Source organism: Chiloscyllium plagiosum, unplaced genomic scaffold (genome assembly GCF_037043375.1).
Source record: "Chiloscyllium plagiosum isolate Xiang-an unplaced genomic scaffold, Cpla_swu_hap1 HiC_scaffold_39, whole genome shotgun sequence".
NCBI lineage: Eukaryota > Metazoa > Chordata > Chondrichthyes > Orectolobiformes > Hemiscylliidae > Chiloscyllium > Chiloscyllium plagiosum.
In genome coordinates, this window is record NW_028270177.1 from 8,678,049 (window position 1) to 8,695,761 (window position 17,713).

General features: G+C 44.2%; 1 protein-coding gene across 2 annotated transcripts in view; it reads right to left on the reverse strand.

The window, feature by feature from the left end:
- The window catches only part of LOC122540838 (integrin alpha-11-like), a 179,738-nt gene that overhangs the window by 68,161 nt on the left and 93,864 nt on the right, over window positions 1-17,713 (reverse strand). For both annotated transcript variants that reach the window (XR_015753800.1, XM_087981311.1), the window contains exons 14-18: window positions 17,140-17,343; window positions 8,589-8,719; window positions 6,924-7,090; window positions 4,641-4,783; window positions 1,650-1,760 (exon numbers count right to left, since the gene is read on the reverse strand). Coding sequence is in view for 1 of the 2 variants with exons in the window: in XM_087981311.1 (XP_087837437.1) it covers window positions 1,650-1,760; window positions 4,641-4,783; window positions 6,924-7,090; window positions 8,589-8,719; window positions 17,140-17,343 (756 nt within the window). In the remaining variant the exon portion in view is untranslated. The remainder of the gene's footprint in view (window positions 1-1,649; window positions 1,761-4,640; window positions 4,784-6,923; window positions 7,091-8,588; window positions 8,720-17,139; window positions 17,344-17,713) is intronic.

The following is a 17,713-nucleotide window of genomic DNA, read 5'->3' on the forward strand; positions in this document are numbered from 1 at the left end:
AGAAAGTGAGGACTGCAGATGTTGGAGATCAGAGTCGAGAGTGTGGTGCTGGAAAAGCACAGCAGGTCAGGCAGCATCTCCTGCTCCTTGCATACTGACTGACTGACTGCGCTTTTCCAGCACCACACTCTCGACCAGAGGAGATATCTGACCTGCAGCAACCCTGTCTCATCCCTGTGAATATATTGTAGGTTTCAATGAGTTTCATCTCTCATTCTTTGAAACTCTAGTGAATGCAGGCCCAGTTTGACCAATCTCTCTTCATTGGACAGTCCCACCATCCTAGGAACAAGTCTGGTGAATTTTCATCGCACTCCCTCTATGGCATTAATACCCTTCTTGAAATAAGGAGACCAAAATAGTATACAGTGCTCCAAGTGTGGTCTAACTAAGGTCCGATACAAGCCTTCACTACTCCTATACTCTTGCCATTAGGGTAACATTCCATTAGCTCTCCTTATAGCCTGCTGTACCTTCGTGTTAGCCTTCAGAGAATTATCAACAAAGACACAGAGGTCTCTTTGTATGTAAGCCTCCTCCCATTTAAGAAATAGTCTGCACAGTTGTTTCTCCTGCAGTCTGATAGAAGCAGGGTTTAATTTATCAGCCATGAGACTGCACCTTTGACAGTGCAATGCTCCCTCGGTTCCTCTGATCAGTTTTAATGTGCTCAAACACACAAGGCCTGAACCCAGGACCAGGAGGTTCAGAGACAAGGGTTCTACCGACTGTGCCATAGCTGATACATGCCATAATTAACTGGCCTGGCTGTAGTCACTGAGCTGCCAGCAACACAGACTCCATGTTGAACTCCGTGAATATTAGTCAACACTGAGTTTTAAAGTTTTACGTGCATGCATTCATTATTGACTCGCATTTATTCTCAATTAAAAATAAATATTTTCAAGACGTGATGTCACCAGCAAACCTGAAAGTTTTGGACCAGAAGAAGTTGGACTGGGATGGACAAAGTTAAAAATCACACAAGACCAGGTTATAGTCCAGGTCTATTTGGAAGATATAACCTGTTGGACTATAACCTGGTGTTGTGTGATTTTTAACGTTGTTCTACTTGGTTGAACAATTTTGTCAGCTCCCTCAGAGGACAATTTAAAGAGAATTAAGTTGGTGCAGGACTGGAATCATGAATAAGCCAGACTGTGATGGATGGCATATTATTTACCCTGAGGATTTTACAACTATCTAACAGGCAATTTATTATTGCTTAAAATCTTCAAATTGCCAGCCTCTTAGACGAAACAAAATCCAAATTGCCTTGGAATTCACAATGTCAGGATTAATTAATCCAGGCCTGTGGAGTACTAGTCCATTTACATGACCACTACACCACCACACCCTGTTTTAGAGTCAGGCTTCTATGTGCAGCAACATACTAAATATGTTTGTGACAGTCTCCTCTATTTAGTACTTTTAGCAAAATAATTACATGTTCTTCCCCACATCTGCACACTGGTGTACCACACCACAGATTAGTGAGATTGGTGCCCATGCCAGCTTATTAGGAACAGAGTGTTTTCATGCTGTTGACAAAAGCGTCTCCTTTCACAAAATGTCTCACTGCCAAGTCCGGAGCATGCCTCAGAATGGAAAGGTAAACAGTTGTCGGAAGTGACCATCACTTCACTTACCGTGGTCCTGGTTGTGTTCGGCCACCCATCATCCAGAATTGGGCCGTACTCTGGGTCCAAAAGGCCAAAGTCCAGTATAAATCCAATAGGTCTCACATAGTCCAGTGTATCCTGGGAAAAAAAAAATCCATTCACGAGGAGATTTGGAGACGCAGGGAAAAGAAAACTACAGAAGGTGGTCAATAATAACAAGTGATGAGCTAAAATGAAAACAAAAGGACTTGGTTATACTTAATCAACCTGTTCCGACATGTTCCAAAACACCTGTGGGGTAGGTGGAATTTAAACCTAACTGTCTAACCCAGAGATAGGGACATTAACAGTACACCACAAGACACCAACTTGAAGTTATCAGTATTTTAAATCAACCTGTTCAAACATGTTGTCGAGAGTGTGTTGCTGGAAAAGCACAGCAGGTTAGGCAGCATCTGAGGAGCAGGAAAATCGATGTTTCGGGCATAAGGCCTTCCTGATGCAACACACTGTTGGCTCTGATTTCCAGCATCTGCAGACCTCACTTTCTCCCTGTTTAGACATGTTGCAACACATCCAGTGTAACTTGCATTCAGACCTTCTGGCCTAGAGACAGGGACACTACCACTGAACCCTAAAAATCCGAACTTGGAAGTATTTGGGTTTTCATAAATCCTTCCTAACCAAGGAATGTCTATTGACAAGCAGTCGTTGACAGTCTGTTGGCAAAATGGCAAAGTCCCTCAACTCACAAAGTGGACAAATGAGCAGCTGGTTTGGTTTCACTTGTATTGGTTGGGGGAAGGACGTGGGCAAGAATTTGAGACAACTGCTCCTTCACAACTTGTGCTGAGAACCATCTTTCACACTCACCCCATAGTGACATGGCAGTGGAATTTATTGCACTCCTCTGGGGTGTTTGGTAATGAAGGGGTATTTATTCAGATGGGAGGGTGCTGGGATGGGGACCCTGCCACTTTCCAATCCTGATGAAGCCAGTAGTGGGAAAGCCCCTCAATGACTTTCCCAATCCATTGCTAATTAAGTCCCTGACATAGGCAATGAATGCCAACATCCAGGCTTCAATCCCTCACTGCTGCTATTAACCCAATTGTAGATGGTGGGAGGGAGGGTCACTAGGTGGGGATCATGACAAAATTGCTTGAGTGTATGGAAGTATGCCCCATGTTCAAAAGCACTCAGGGCCAGATTGAGGGAGCTGAGAAGGGGTAGACGGAGGGCAGAAAGCCCACTAAGGACCACTCCCATGGCCTTGCTGGTGGTACCACCTCCACACGTCTGCAACTCCTATGCCACCAATACCCTCCCACTATCACTCAGTTGTGCCTACATCTCTCCCCAAACCGAGGCCTCAGTGAGCACATTACCAGGAGCACCCACTGCCTCCACAGTGGCGCTGCCGAGTAAAGAAGAGCCAACAGTCTCTGATTTCCGAATGAGGCGACATGGGGTTACCCAGACGGTAACCTCAATTTAATACCAGCCATTGTACTAACTTAGGGAGCAGCAAATTGGCTGAGGAAGTTGTGCTGTGTCCAATAACATGATAATTCAATGAACACATTCAGTGCACATGTCCGCCTGACACCCTGAGTAACTGGAACTCCTTCTTCCTGTCGTTCTGATTGGGCCAACAGTGATGCTTGTCTTGCCCATCTTCTGCTTTGCAGAAACCAAGAAAAACAGGTAAGGGTAACCCAGGAGGAAATCCTGTGAATGAGACAGACTGGTCTAGAGCAACTTGTAGATATTTTTAAAGGCACATCTCTGGAGCAGGAAGAATTTGAACACAGACACTAGCCTGGAGATAGGGACATTACCTCTGCATTATAAAACCCTCCCTGATTCAGCTAGTATATTCCAAAATGGAGTCTCAGTACAAGCAGTATGTTCACTTCTGATTACAGCAAACTGTTTATTATCCCACACCTATGTGACCAGGAGTCTGCCAGTTGATCAAATATTCTGGATAGTCAAGAGGTCCACATAATCAATGTAAAAACACACACTCAATCATAGGACTGTAATGGGAGCGTATGCACATCACTGTTTCAGTTTACTTACAGCGTAAATGACTTAAATAATAACGCAACTTTGCCTTAAAATAAATCTCACAGGCAGAGAGCCTTCTCACTCACTCCCTCAACTGACTACTCGGACATCAGGCTATTTGTGGAGAAATGACTCAAAATTGAATCAGATGTTTATGTGGCCATTTCATTGAGCAACAAGAATATTTACATTGAGGTAAATAAATTGAAAATCTTTAAATTTGGATCGAATAATACTGTAAACTTTGCGATATTTGTGGTATATAATTCTTGCGGGTTTATTGAAAGTGCTGCTTTGATAAATAAAGTTTGTGATATTATGTTTTGCTAATCTCTAAGCATGGTATAGGACACTAAAGGTTCCCAGAGAGCACCTTCCAAAGCTGTGCCCTTTATCATCTAGAAGGACAAGGGAATTAGTTAGATGGGAATAACACCTTCTACAAATCCCTCTCCAACCCATACGCTATCCTGACTTGGAAGTATATGGTGGGTGGGTCACCCACCACCTCCCTGCCTCCATTAACACAGTGGCTTGCAGTGGTTCAAGAAGGCACCTCACCACCATCATCTCAAGGATATTGGAGGTGAGCAATGATGCTGGCTCAGTGAACGATGGGCACATTCGTGAAATGAATTATGCAAAGCAAAATTAGACATGAAGGTTGATTTCTCCCCACAGATGCTGTCAGACCTGCTGAGTTTTGCCAGCAACTTCTGTTTTTGTTCCAGCTCTCTAGCATCCACAGTTCTTTGATTAGTATAATTGGTGGGAGATTCTAAAGGAGGGAACAAATCCCAGTTTTCAGGCCCTAAGAAGGAATGAGTTAAAGGAGAAGATAGTGTGACAAGTCTCTATTTTAACAAAATGAACCTGTAAGAAGGAAGAGGATCGTGTCAGACAGTCGAGAGGGGAATCGTTGACAGGCCAATGGTTGGCACTTACCAGAACATGAAAATAGCATTGATCACAAGTTTCTAAGTCAGGCTCCACGCTGATGTTGCTGTGAATATACTTCTCAAAGTTGTCATCAAAGAGCGCCCTGGGTGTGTATCTGCGTTCGTCAATGGAAACGTTGTACCTTATGACTGAATAAAAATCAGAATAATTTCTCCAATTTCAAACTCACTACATTTTCCACTCTGTGACCAGGTATCAGTTTGTTCAGAATTCTGAGAAGATGTTGGGATTAAGAGAGAACTGACCACTCATGTTCACAGACCTGTTTAGACCGGGAAATCATAATCGGGAATTATCCTTCAAAGATAAGCAGTGGCTACAGAAACTGAGGGGAGTAGACTGTACAGGCTGGGAGCTCCACCAGTGTGGGTGACTCTTAACTGCCCTCTGGGCAATTAGGGATGGGCAATAAATGCTGACCTAGCCAGTGACACCCTCATCCCGTGAAGAAATAAAAAACAAAATGGATTTTTCTAAGTTCACAGCAAGTTGGAGCAATTGTTTGGATCAGCATTTATTGCCCATCCCTAATTGGCCAGAGGGAAGTTAGGAGTCAACCCCATTGCATTACAAGAATCACACGTAGGCCAGACCAGGTGAAGATGGCAAATTTCTTTCCCAAAAGGGTATGGGTGAACTGGGGGTTTTATTCTCATACCATTAGGCTGGTTCTTTTATTCAATACAAACATCATAATCTGCTATGGCCAGAATTTGAGCCTACAGACCCAGAACATTAATGTGGGTCAGGATTACTAGCCCAGTGACATTACCACTACACCACACCTCCCTAGCAGTTAAGGAGGCATGCTTTAATTTACCCGAATGCTTTGAGAGGGAGGGGACACTGAGGGAGGTAAGGAAAACCACTACCTTTGGGAAAAGGTTAAGAGGAGGGTGAATATTCATATGAACATAGTACAGAAAGGGAGGAACAGTTAATATGGGCAGTGTTTCAACAAATCCAGAAATGTGAAGAGAGTTTCAGTCATTAGTAACAGAAATTCTGTTCTGAGGAAGGGCCACTGGACCTGAAATATTAAGTCTGACTTCTCTCCACAGACACTGCCAGACCTGCTGAGCTTTTCCATCAATTTCTGTTAGTGTTTCTGATTTCCAGCATCTGCAGTTCTTCCATGATTTTTTCAGTCATTGATGTCTGAGAGAATGAGCGTGACAATCTTACCCAATTGGCCTAATTTCTCATTTGGGAGCATTTAACAATGGAATGTGATTGAGGGTATAACATGAAGCACAAAGTCTGCACTCAAGTTGAAAATTTCTTCCAATTAAACAGGTTACAGAGCACAAGTCGAAAGTGTGTATTGCAGATGCTGGAGATTAGAGTCAAGAGTGTGGTGCTGGAAAAGCGCAGCAGGTCAGGCAGCATCTGAGGAGCAGGAAAATCAACGTTTCAGGCAAAAGCTCTTCTTCAGGATGCTGCCTGGCCTGCTGTGCTTTTCCAGCACCACGCTCATCATTATTTTAAGGCTTGATCCACATTAATGGCAAGAGTTGGGTCTTTTCCCAGAGAACAGCAGTTGTATTCATTGGAGTTTAGAAGATTAAGGGGAGATCTAATAGAAACTTACAAGATAATACGTGGCTTGGAGAGGGTGGACGCTATGAAATTGTTTCCGTTAGGCGAGGAGACTAGGACCCGTGGACACAGCCTTAGAATTAGACGGGGTCAATTCAGAACAGAAATGCAGAGACATTTCTTCAGCCAGAGAGTGGTGGGCCTGTGGAATTCATTGCCACAAAGTGCAGTGGAGGCTGGGGCGCTAAACGTCTTCAAGGCAGAAATTGATAAATTCTTGATGTCACAAGGAATTAAGGGCTACGGGGAGAATGCGGGTAAGTGGAGTTGAAATGCCCATCAGCCATGATTGAATGGCGGAGTGGACTCGATGGGCCGTATGGCCTTACTATGTCTTATGGTCTTATGGTCTTATGATATAACTAGGCTCCCAGCTTCCTGGTCAATATTGATTCACTGTATTCCTCTGAGCAGGAGCTGGGTCTGCCTGGGCTGGCCAGAGATCACCTCATAGAGAACTCTGCACCCTACCTGCTATGCCCCAGAACTGGCCTGGGGCTTTTATCCTCATATTTCCCCTCTCCTTTCCACCTCAGGTAGAGATGGAAGCATTAATATTGCGACACACAAATTGTGTGAGACACATTGGATGGATGAATGAATCCCTGTCTGTCAGGAAGAAGGTGAGCAGGTTTGGAGATGACCTTTCAGTGATGGGATTGTACTTACTCAAGCTATCATTCTGAAGACCAGGCGACTTGGCTGTGACTGTGAAACAGACAGAGAGAGACATACAGCTGCACTCTTTGCCATTCCTCTTGCAGTCTTTGTTGAAAATGTTGATTTTCCGCGGTTCAAACCTCATGCTGGCATTCACCTGGATTATACTGCGGGACCTGAGCAGGAAAGCATGACACTGTATGGGTTACACAGTACCTCAGAAGCAATACATGCCTTTCCTGGGAAATGAAAGTCTAACAGGAGGCAGGTTAGAACTGCACTGTGACATTGGAGGAGACTTCCTGGCAGGGTAGATGTGGAGACAATGTTTCCCCTTGTGGGAGAGTCTAAGACCTGAAGGCTCCATCCCAGAGTGAGGGGTCACCCATTTATAAAAGAGATGAGGAGGAACTTCTTTCAGAAGGTGGTAAATCTGTGGAATTTTTTACCACAGAGGGCTGTCAAGGTTTAGAGAGACGGATTTTTTTTAATCAGAAAGGGAATCAAAAATTATCAGATCAGCTATGATCTCATTGAATGGCAGAGCAGACTCGATGGGCTGAATGGTCTACTTAGAACATAGAACATAGAACAATACAGCACAGAACAGGCCCTTCGGCCCACGATGTTGTGCCGAACTTCTAACCTAGATTAAGTACCCATCCATGTACCTATCCAAATGCCGCTTAAAGGTCGCCAATGATTCCGACTCTACCACTCCCACGGGCAGCGCATTCCATGCCCCCACCACTCTCTGGGTAAAGAACCCACCCAAGGGTTCTTCTGCTGCTATATCCTGTGGATATTATTGGTTGGCCAATAGCACAGCATTTTCAGAAGAAAAGTACAGACAGAGCAGAGCTGTTTTCCCTGGAGCGTCGAAGGCTGAGGGGTGACCTTATAGAGGTTTATAAAATAATGAGGGGCATGGATAGGATAAAAAGACAAGGTCTTTTCCCTGGGGTGGGGGAGTCCAGAACTAGAGGGCATAGGTTTAGGGTGAGGGGGAAAAATTTAAAAGGGACCCAAGGGGCAACTTTTTCACACAGAGGGTGGTGCGTGTATAGAATGAGCTGCCAGAGGAAGTGGTGGAGGCTGGTACAATTACAACATTTAAAAGGCATCTGGATAGGTATATGAATAGGAAGGGTTTAGAGGGATTTGGGCTAAGTGCTGGCAAATGGGACTGGATTAGGTTAGGATATCTGATCGGCATGGACGATTTGGACTGAAGGATTTGTTTCCGTGCTGTACATCTCTATGACTCTAAGATGGTCAGGCTGTATTACATAGGGACACTGCACTGCTCCATCGGAGAGACAGCACATTGTGCCAATGGGTGGTGATGATTTTCAAAAGGACACTTTGGCAACTTCAATCATTTTGCCCTGGGGGAGGGTGACTATAGAGTCCCTCCCCCAGCAGAAGTGTAGAAGCAGTGGGTGGATGGAAATATGCTAACTCGCTACAGAACAGGAGGCAGACATTAAGGACTGCCCAGTCTGGATGGGATAGTAACCATGCCAGGCAGTGCCACCAACTGCTGGCTCACTGAAGATCAGTGTAGGCAATCCATTTGAATGTATCAAGCTTGTTGCTAAATAGACTGGGGACAGGGAGCAGTGAATGAACAAATTATTGAGGAAATGTTTAAGCAACTATAGATCCACAAACCAGAGCTGAACAGCACTACCGAGTGCTCCCACTGCGAGATCCACTAAGCCATCACCGTTCATATCCAACTGTCCATGAATACTGCGGCCAAAGTACAGCAGCCCGCGGCTGATCTCAGACGCCCCAATCCTCTGTAAAGCAACAAATACAGAAAGGGCTAGGTGAAAAGTCTGAAGTGAGTGGTTGCATGCTGGATTTGTTACTTTAGATGAAGGAAGCAGCTGATGGGACAAGGGAAATGTTGCATCACTTCACCTTGAAAAGGGAGATGAACAAGATGATGACTAATAATGATTAGGTGCCCCCATGTTGGGTCATCACACTGTGCAAGTGGTAGCAAAGAAACACAACATGTGTTGGGTGTAGTGCTGCGAAGGGACTGTTGACTTTTTACCAGTGATTCCCAAAGTTTTCCATCACTGGACATTTTCCACATCCCACCTCTGGTTGTGTGGCAAGATTAGTCTATACTCATTATACATACGATGAGAAGGAAGGTAATTGGTGAAACTGACAGACCTGGGTTTAACTTCATCAAGCAATTTTCTATTCCTGTGCCTGGGGGAGATTCTTAGGTTCAGGAGTCCTCTGGGACCAGCACCATTCTAGGTTAGAGGAGTGCCAGTCCTGAATTGGCAGGAATATTTAAAATTCAGGAAATATCTAAGTTCGATGGCAGATCAGTGGCAGATGGAATTTAACCCTCATAAATGTGAAGTGATGCACTTTAGTAGACGGAACAATAAAAGGGAGTCTAAATAAAGAGGAAGTCACTAGGAATCTCAGAGAAACATCAGGATCTTGGAGAGCGTGTCTACAGATCCCTGAACGTGGCAGGACAGGCTAATAGATCAGTTAAGAAGGCATATTGCAGTCTTGCTCTTGTCAGTTGTGGCATAGATTATAAGATCAGGGAAGTCATGTTGGAGCTATACAGAACTTTGGTTCAATCACAGCAGTTCTGGTCACCACACTATAGGAGGGATGTGATTGCACTGGAGGGGCTGTAGACGAGATTCACCAGGGGGTCGCCTTGGATAGAACATGTAAGCCATGAAGAGAGGCTGGAAAAACTCAGGTTTTTTCTTTGGAGTAGAGATGCTTGAGGAGGATATCTGATAGAGATATATACGACAATGAGAGGCTTGGACAGGGCAAATAGAAAGCAACTGTTCCCCTTAGTCAAAGGGGCAAAGCAAAGGGATATAATTTTACAGTGAAAGCGGGGAGGTTTTATGGGGATTTGAGGAAGATCTTTTTCAATCAAAGGTTGGTGAGGGTCTGGGATGCACTGCCTGGAGGCTAGTTGAGGGGGATTCTCACAACTTTAAAAAGAATTTGAATGAGCACTTGGGCCTGGTTAAGGGATGTGGGACTAGTACAGGTAAGTAATGTATTCTCAGCAGTACAGACTTGATGGACCGAAGGGCTCTTCTGTACTGTATGATTCTATGTACACCACCGACCACTGAAGCTTGTGAGACAGATTGGGATAGTATTGAGGGATGTTCAGGCCTTTACCATTCTCTAGGTAAAAACTCTAGGTTCCTGATGAAGGGCTTTGGTCCGAAACATCGATTTTCCTGCTCCTCGGATGCCGCCTGACCTGCTGTGCTTTTCCAGCACCACTCTAATCTTTACCATTCTCTGCCAATTGATTCGGAGGGAAAGCTTGGTGGATCAGAAGCTGATGCCCATCTAGGTATCCCCCAAGAGGGCACATAATTTTTTTAGATTAGATTAGATTCTCTACAGTAACCCACTCAGACCCATTTCCCTCTGACTAATGCACCCATCATTATGGACAATTTAGCATGACCAATTCACCTGACCTGCACATCTTTGGACTGTGGAAGGAAACCGGAGCACCCGTAGGAAACCCACGCAGACACGGGGAGAACGTGCAAACTCCACACAGTCAGTCGCCCGAGGCTGGAATCAAACCTGGGACCGTGGCGCTGTGAGACAGCAGTGCTAACCACTGTGCCACCATGCTGCCCATTTAATGTTAGCCTTTTCTAAATACATCAATAAGAAAGGCAGCAATGAAGAAGAGAAACAGAAGAAGGTGGAAATTGAATTCGAGGAGGTGAATGAGGCTTGATCCCTAGTAGATTGCGTGAACAGTTTGGATTAAAACTGTCAAAACAAATTCCAGCTGTTGTTGCTCGATGATGTAATGGACACCATAGCAATTCCTGACCACCTGAGGAGAATGTTCATGCTGTAACCTCAAAGTAACTCGGGCGGCAAAACCACTGGAATTTGTGACTTACAAGCTAACAACGCCTGATTATGAATAAACTGTGGGGCTCTCACTGATATCTGGGTGGTGCACAGACAATCCTGCTACTTCCTTCAGCATTAGACTCTCATTATGAACTGTGTGGTTGATGAATTGGAACTGATCATTGTTTCCAAACCACATGATCGAGAATCCTCCAGCTCAAGATCCTCAGTAGGTACACACCCTGACCTGTTTATGGTACTATATGGTCAGGAGTGGCCTAGTTAACTTCTCAAGCCCATTCACGATTGAATGAAGTCAAAAATCACACGACGCCAGGTTATAGTCCAACTGGTGTATTTGAAACTGCAAGTTGTCAGAGTCCCCATTCTTTCCTCAAGCAGATAGTTTCAAATAAACCTGTTGGACTATAACCTGGTGTCATGTGATTTTTGACATTGTCCACCCCAGTTCAACACTGGCACCTCCACATCATCGCTATTGAATTAGATCACGATGATCTGTAACTGAACTGCCCCATCGCTCTTTATACCCCGGTTAACAAAACTCTACAAATTCCTGATTTAAAATTGATCTGCTAGTGTGGACAGACTTCAAACATTCTTTGTGTGTACACAGGTTTTTTTCTAACTTTATGCCTGAAGGGTCTGGCTCTAATTTATGCATTACATTGCCCAACCAGTACACATAGTTTCTACCTAACCAGCCCTATCAGTGCTCCTTACTCTCTTGAAAAGGTGATCAAATTATCCTGTGAATTTCTAAATTCCATGGAATATAGTACTGCAGCTTGGCAGAGAAAAGACCAGGGGTACTCATCAGTGTGGAGAAAGTGAGGTCTGCAGATGCTGGAGATCAGAGCTGGAAATGTGTTGCTGGAAAAGCGCAGCAGGTCAGGCAGCATCCAGGGAACAGGAGAATCGACGTTTCGGGCATAAGCCCTTCTTCAGGAATGAGGAAGGTTTGTCCAGCAGGCTAAGATAAAAGGTAGGGAGGAGGGACTTGGGGGAGGGGCGTCGGAAATGTGATAGGTGGAAAGAGGTCAAGGTGAGGGTGAAAGGTCAGACTGGGGTGGGGGCGGAGAGGTCGGGAAGAAGATCGCAGGTTAGGAAGGCGATGGATTTGACTGAGACAGGGTGGGGGGAGGGGAAATGAGGAAACTGGTGAAATCCGAGTTCATCCCTTGTGGTTGGAGGGTTCCTAGGCGGAAGATGAGGCATTCTTCCTCCAACCGTCGTTTTGTTGTGGTCTGGACAAACTTTCCTCATTCCTGAAGAAGGGCTTGTGCCCGAAACGTCGATTCTCCTGTTCCCTGGATGCTGCCTGACCTGCTGCGCTTTTCCAGCAACACATTTCCAGTACTCATCAGTGTGGCCAGCAGTGGGGACCATTGGAATCTAATCAGCTGAAATCATGTAGCTTACCAAAAGCATTCACTGTTAAAGGCAGGGCTTAGAGATTCAGGATTATCTAGAGGTGAGTGGGAATAATCTTAGCTCCCAGTGTTGGATCTTCCTTTATATATGTGATGGCACGGTGGCTCAGTGGTTAGTACTGCTGCCTCACAGTACCAAGGACCCAGGTTCCATTTCATCCTCAGATGATGGCCTGGAGTTTGCACATTCACTCCGTGTCTGTGTGCGTTTCCTCTGGGTGCTCTGGTTTCCTCCCACAGTCCAAAGATGTGCAAGGTAGGTGGATTGGCCATGCTAAATTGCCCATGGTGTCCAGGGATATGCAGGCTATGTGGGTTAACCATGAGAAATGCATGGTTACAGGGAAATGGTTGGGGAGAGTGGGTCTATGTGGGATGCTCTTTGGATGGGTGATATGGGGTGAATGGCTGCTTCCAGACTGTCGGAATTCTATCATCATCCTCCAATGCCATGTCAAATAGTCTGATCACAGGAGTACCACATACCTGCTTGGGTCAGTTAGAAAGATGGGCTTGCATTTATACAGAGCTGGTCATGACCTCAGGCCTTCGTAAAGCTATACACAACCAATGAAGCCAGAGATGCAGTATAACAACAAAAGTTACCATTCAGCCCATGGTGCAGTTTCAGTTGCAATGTAGGATTCAAACATCAGATGGCTTATTTTGAAATTCCCATCAGTTGAGGAATTGATGAGGCTTGTGGGAAAGGAGGGAATAGCAGCCAGTGATAAATCATTGTTCACATACCAATGGAATGGCTGGAGTGAGTTACTGCGATGGGTTGGTACAATCATTGGGATGGCAGCTACAAACCTAATAATAAGTTCACGATGACTTGGTTTTCTATATGATTATTGGTTATCACCATTTTACATAACCATGGTACCCGCTCTCTAAAAGATTGGTAAATCTTTTTTGGTGATTTAGTTTCTTCTGCCGGAGCTCAAGTAGTGACCATTGCCCAGTGACATTAGGAAGATGTTAAGAGTGTGGCGCTTGAAAAGCACAGCAGATCAGGCTGCATCTGAGGAGCAGGAGAGTTGATGTTTTGGGCATCAGGAAGCCCAACAATAAATGGCTGCCTCTGCTTTCAGTTTCAATTAAAGCTGCAGCTGGGTATGCTGAAAATGTCGATGGGTTAGGAAAAATGATACCAACCAGGGATCTTGCCCTTAATCAGTGTGGCCAGAGCGAGAGTTTAAAATTGAGATGTTAGTGGACAGAGAGCCAGTATAGATTTGTACATAATGAGGGGATGGATGACTGCAAGAAATGATATGTGATACACCATTCTCTGACAAGAACTTTAACCTTCAATATTTATTGTATCTGCTTGGGTACAAATAACTTATGAGTTATAATTTCCAGATGCAGTATTGAATGCTGGCTTCTGAACAATCCATATATTGCCAAATCGCCTATTGAAATATTGGAAGGGGAAGATGGAAGAAGCAATGAGAAAAATATGTACAAATTAAAACAAAGTGATGGAGTTCTTTTTGACTTACATTATTCTGTCTATTTAAGTTACTAAGAACATTTGTTTTCACTCAAGTAAACACATAACCCCATAATTACTGGCAGTAATGATTAAATGCTGACAGACTCAGCAACGTAACTCACTCACGGTTCAATTACACCTGCTGCTGCCCCTTTCTATTCAATGAGAAACGGTGACATTGATGTGAAAAAACCTTTGATGCTGTGAAAGTATGTTTTTAGAAGTTTCTTGGGACTCCGCGATCTTTCCGGAGTCCTGAGATATTGCGATGGCCTGGGTTGGGCGGGTTAAAGCTTCGTCCCACATGTGCTGTGATGCGGAGCTCTGCAGTGCGATCGTCTCAGATCGCCGCCATCTTGGATCCCCGTGAAAGTGTGTTTAAGATCATTTTATTGGTTACCAAGCTTACTGATGAATTCTGGAAAAGAACCTTGCATTTATTTCATACTTAACCTCAGATATACCAAGCAATAAGGAACATCTGAAGTGTAGTCACTGCTGCAATGTAGAAAATGCAGCACCCAGTTTGTACACAGCAAGATCCCAGAAACAGCAATTATATCATATCTAAATCATCTGTTCTGCTTTCTGGGTGTTGGTTGGGTGTTAAGTATTGATCTGGGCACCAAGGGAGACCTGACCTGCTGTGGAATCTTTTCTTTCTTCCTGAAAGTGCTGATGGGACCTCGCCCACTAATCCCTATTGCTAATCAGCAGCTGCCTAATGTACCAGGAATGATTTGATTTCATTTATTATTGTCACATGTACCGAGATACAGTGAAAACGATTGTTTTGTGCTCTATCCAGACAAATCATACCTTACATTAATATATCAGGGTAGTAGAACAGAATACAGAAGATAAAGAAGACGAAGAGAAAAGTTAACCTTAAAAATGAGAGATCCATTCATTAGTCTGATCACAGTTGAAGAGTGTGGTGCTAGAAAAGCATAGCCAGTCAGGCAACATCTGAGGAGCAGGAGAATCAACGTTTCGGGCATAAGCCTGACAACAGCTGGGCAGAAGTTGTTCTTGAATCTGTTGGTACCTTTTTTTCAAACTTTTGTATTTTCAGCCCAATGGAAGAGGGTGGAGGAGAATATAACGGGGGTGGGAGGGGTCTTTGATGATGTTGGCTACTTTCCCGAGAGAGTGGGAAGTGTAGACAGAGTCAGTGGAGGGAAGGCTGTTTTTTATAATGGACTGGGCTGTGTTCATGACTCTCTGTATGAACCTAGGATGGACTGAGCCAACTATTCCATTGCTCAAACTGAATGGGGAGGTTTCTCCATTGAGTGAGGGCCCTATTTCATTGGTGAAGGCTCAGCCCCATGGTTTTTGGAGACTTGAAAATCCTTGATTCCTGAGGTATGAATCCTGTGTTTGTGTTTCGCTGATGGTTTCATAACAACTTCAGTTTCTTTGAGACAATGAGATTCAATGCAGTGACACCATTGCTTTAGACTTCAGTCACACTCAATACCTGTGGTAGGTGACCCTCTAGCACCCTAACTTTTACAATTCTTAGTCCTGAGAGCACAAAGACAGGTATTGGACAAGTCATTTACCAGGAGTGAGAACCAGGGAGAGAGAAGTAGAGAGCCGAGCCTCAACATCTGCATGTGTGAAAGCACAGACAGAATTAATTATTAGTTTCCAGTGAATATGTGGGATTACTCTGAAAATTCTTCTGTCTTAACCAGCTCCAGCAAATCACATTACAGAAAACTGTGGCTTGACACAGGGCAGAGAAACATTACCCTAAAATGTGGTGTATACACTGCATCCAAGTGTGAGCAATTCCTTACAAAATCGCCTCAGGAATTCCCTCTCCAAACCTGATTCTCTCTCAAACCTGCTCTCTTTTCAAATTGATGCTTAAAACCCACTCACAATAAATTTCCTTTAGGAGGAAGCAGATTGTACAATTGCAAATTGGCATCCAGTGAAAATGTCTGGAAAGAAATATTAATACTGTCTCTCTGTAAATGTAAGGAATTGCTTTGCTCCTGTAATATTAATATCATATTACTAAAGTAACACTCAAAGGCAGAATCATTATTTAAAAAACACACTACTTCTCCGCACTTTCCTGCATTCTCCCATTCTTCCTTTCACGTTTACTCTCTGTCCTTGTCTTTTCCAATTGATTTCTGAAGTAATGTAAGCAAATCCATATTTTCTACATTTAACATGCCTGGAATAATCTTTGACATCCCATTATATACAGGAATTCTGGTCTTCCTGCAGTAGAAAGATGGTGTTAAACTTGAGAGTATGCAGAAAAATTTACAAGGATGTTGTTGGAATTGGAGGGTTTGAGTTACAGGGAGAGGCTGAATAGGCTGGGGCTATTTGCCTAAGACCAGCGGAGGCTGAGGGGTGACCTTATAGAGGTTTATAAAATCATGAGGGGCATAGATAGGATAAATAGACAAGATCTTTTTTCCAGGGTAAGGGAGTCTAAAACTAGAGGGCATATGCTTAGGGTGAGAGGCGAAAGATATAAAAGGGACCTGAGGGGCAACCTTTTCACACAGAAGGTGAAATGTTGTGTATATGGAATGAGCTGCCAGAGGAAGTGGTGGAGGCTGGTACAATCACAACATTTAAAAGCCATCTGGATGGATACATGAATAGGAAGGGTTTAGAAGGATATAGGCCAAATGCTGGCAAATGGGACTAGATCAGGTTAAGATCTTTGGTCGACATGGACAAGTTGTTTCTGTGTGGTAGAACTCATGACTCTATTAGTCTTTCTCGATAATCTTAGATCCAGCCAATCTCCTGACCTTGTTGACCCAAGAGGGAGGAAGGATCAGGGATTAGAGCAGGAGGGCCATCTGGTAAATGGCATTTCCAGCAGTGTGGTGCTGGAAAAGCATGGCAGGTCAGGCAGCATCCAAGAGGCAGGACAGTTGATGTTTCAGGCATAAGCCATTCTTCAGGAATGAAGATCTTATTCTTGAAACACCAACTTTCCTGCTTCCCGGATGCTGCCGGACCTGCTGCGCTTTTCCAGCACCACACTTTTTGACTCTGACTCTCCAGCATCTGCAGTCCTCACTTTTTCCCAGGTTAATGGCAGTTGGCAGCCTGGGGAGGTGGAAGCTCACAGACGTTATACAGAATAATGTTTTCCTTACTGACTCGGTGTCTATGTCTTCAGCTTTTATTGTGTCATTTGATGGATCAGCTAGTATTTCCCTGCCTGTCCTATTTGTAAACAGAACCTGGTTTCAGCTGTAGCCCAGTCTCTGTCCCTCACTCCCAGCCCCGAGATGTCAAACTGGGGCTGGAATCACCCAAACCAGGTCCCTAAGTGTTGGAACTGGAGGAGGTAGTGCTGCTTATTGGATCTTACCTGTTTGTAGTCCTTGAGGATATTTTTATTGTGTCCGTGAAACACATAAATTGCTCCACGATGATCATCTTCCAAAGGTGCCCCCACCACCACGTCATTGAATGAATCATAATTGAGGTCACGGACAGCAGCTATTGCAGAGCCAAAGCGGGAGTTCTGGGATTTGTCGGAAATTTCCAAGAAACTATTGAAAATGAAACCTCTCTGTAAAATAAACCAATAGGTTACAGTGGAATCCTGTATTTGCATGTAGCATTTCAATTGCAATTAAATCTACAAAGACACAAGGAAGGTGTCCCACTGTGAGTTAGAACATTGTATGTACTCAGTTATAAAACTTTAAAGATGTACAACTCTTTTCAGAAATGAATTAGAGAATTTCACTCTGCTGGGTATCTTTGTTGCCCTGACCCTGCTGTGTGAATTCATAAGACCCTCATCTAATCTTTTTTCCTTGATCCAAATCCTATGTACTTGTCCGGACATTCCAACATTGCTCCTGTCTCTGAGGCTCCCACTACTGTTACTCCCTTGTTGCTCATTGTCTCTCTTCTGCTTCTCAGTAAGGGTTCCT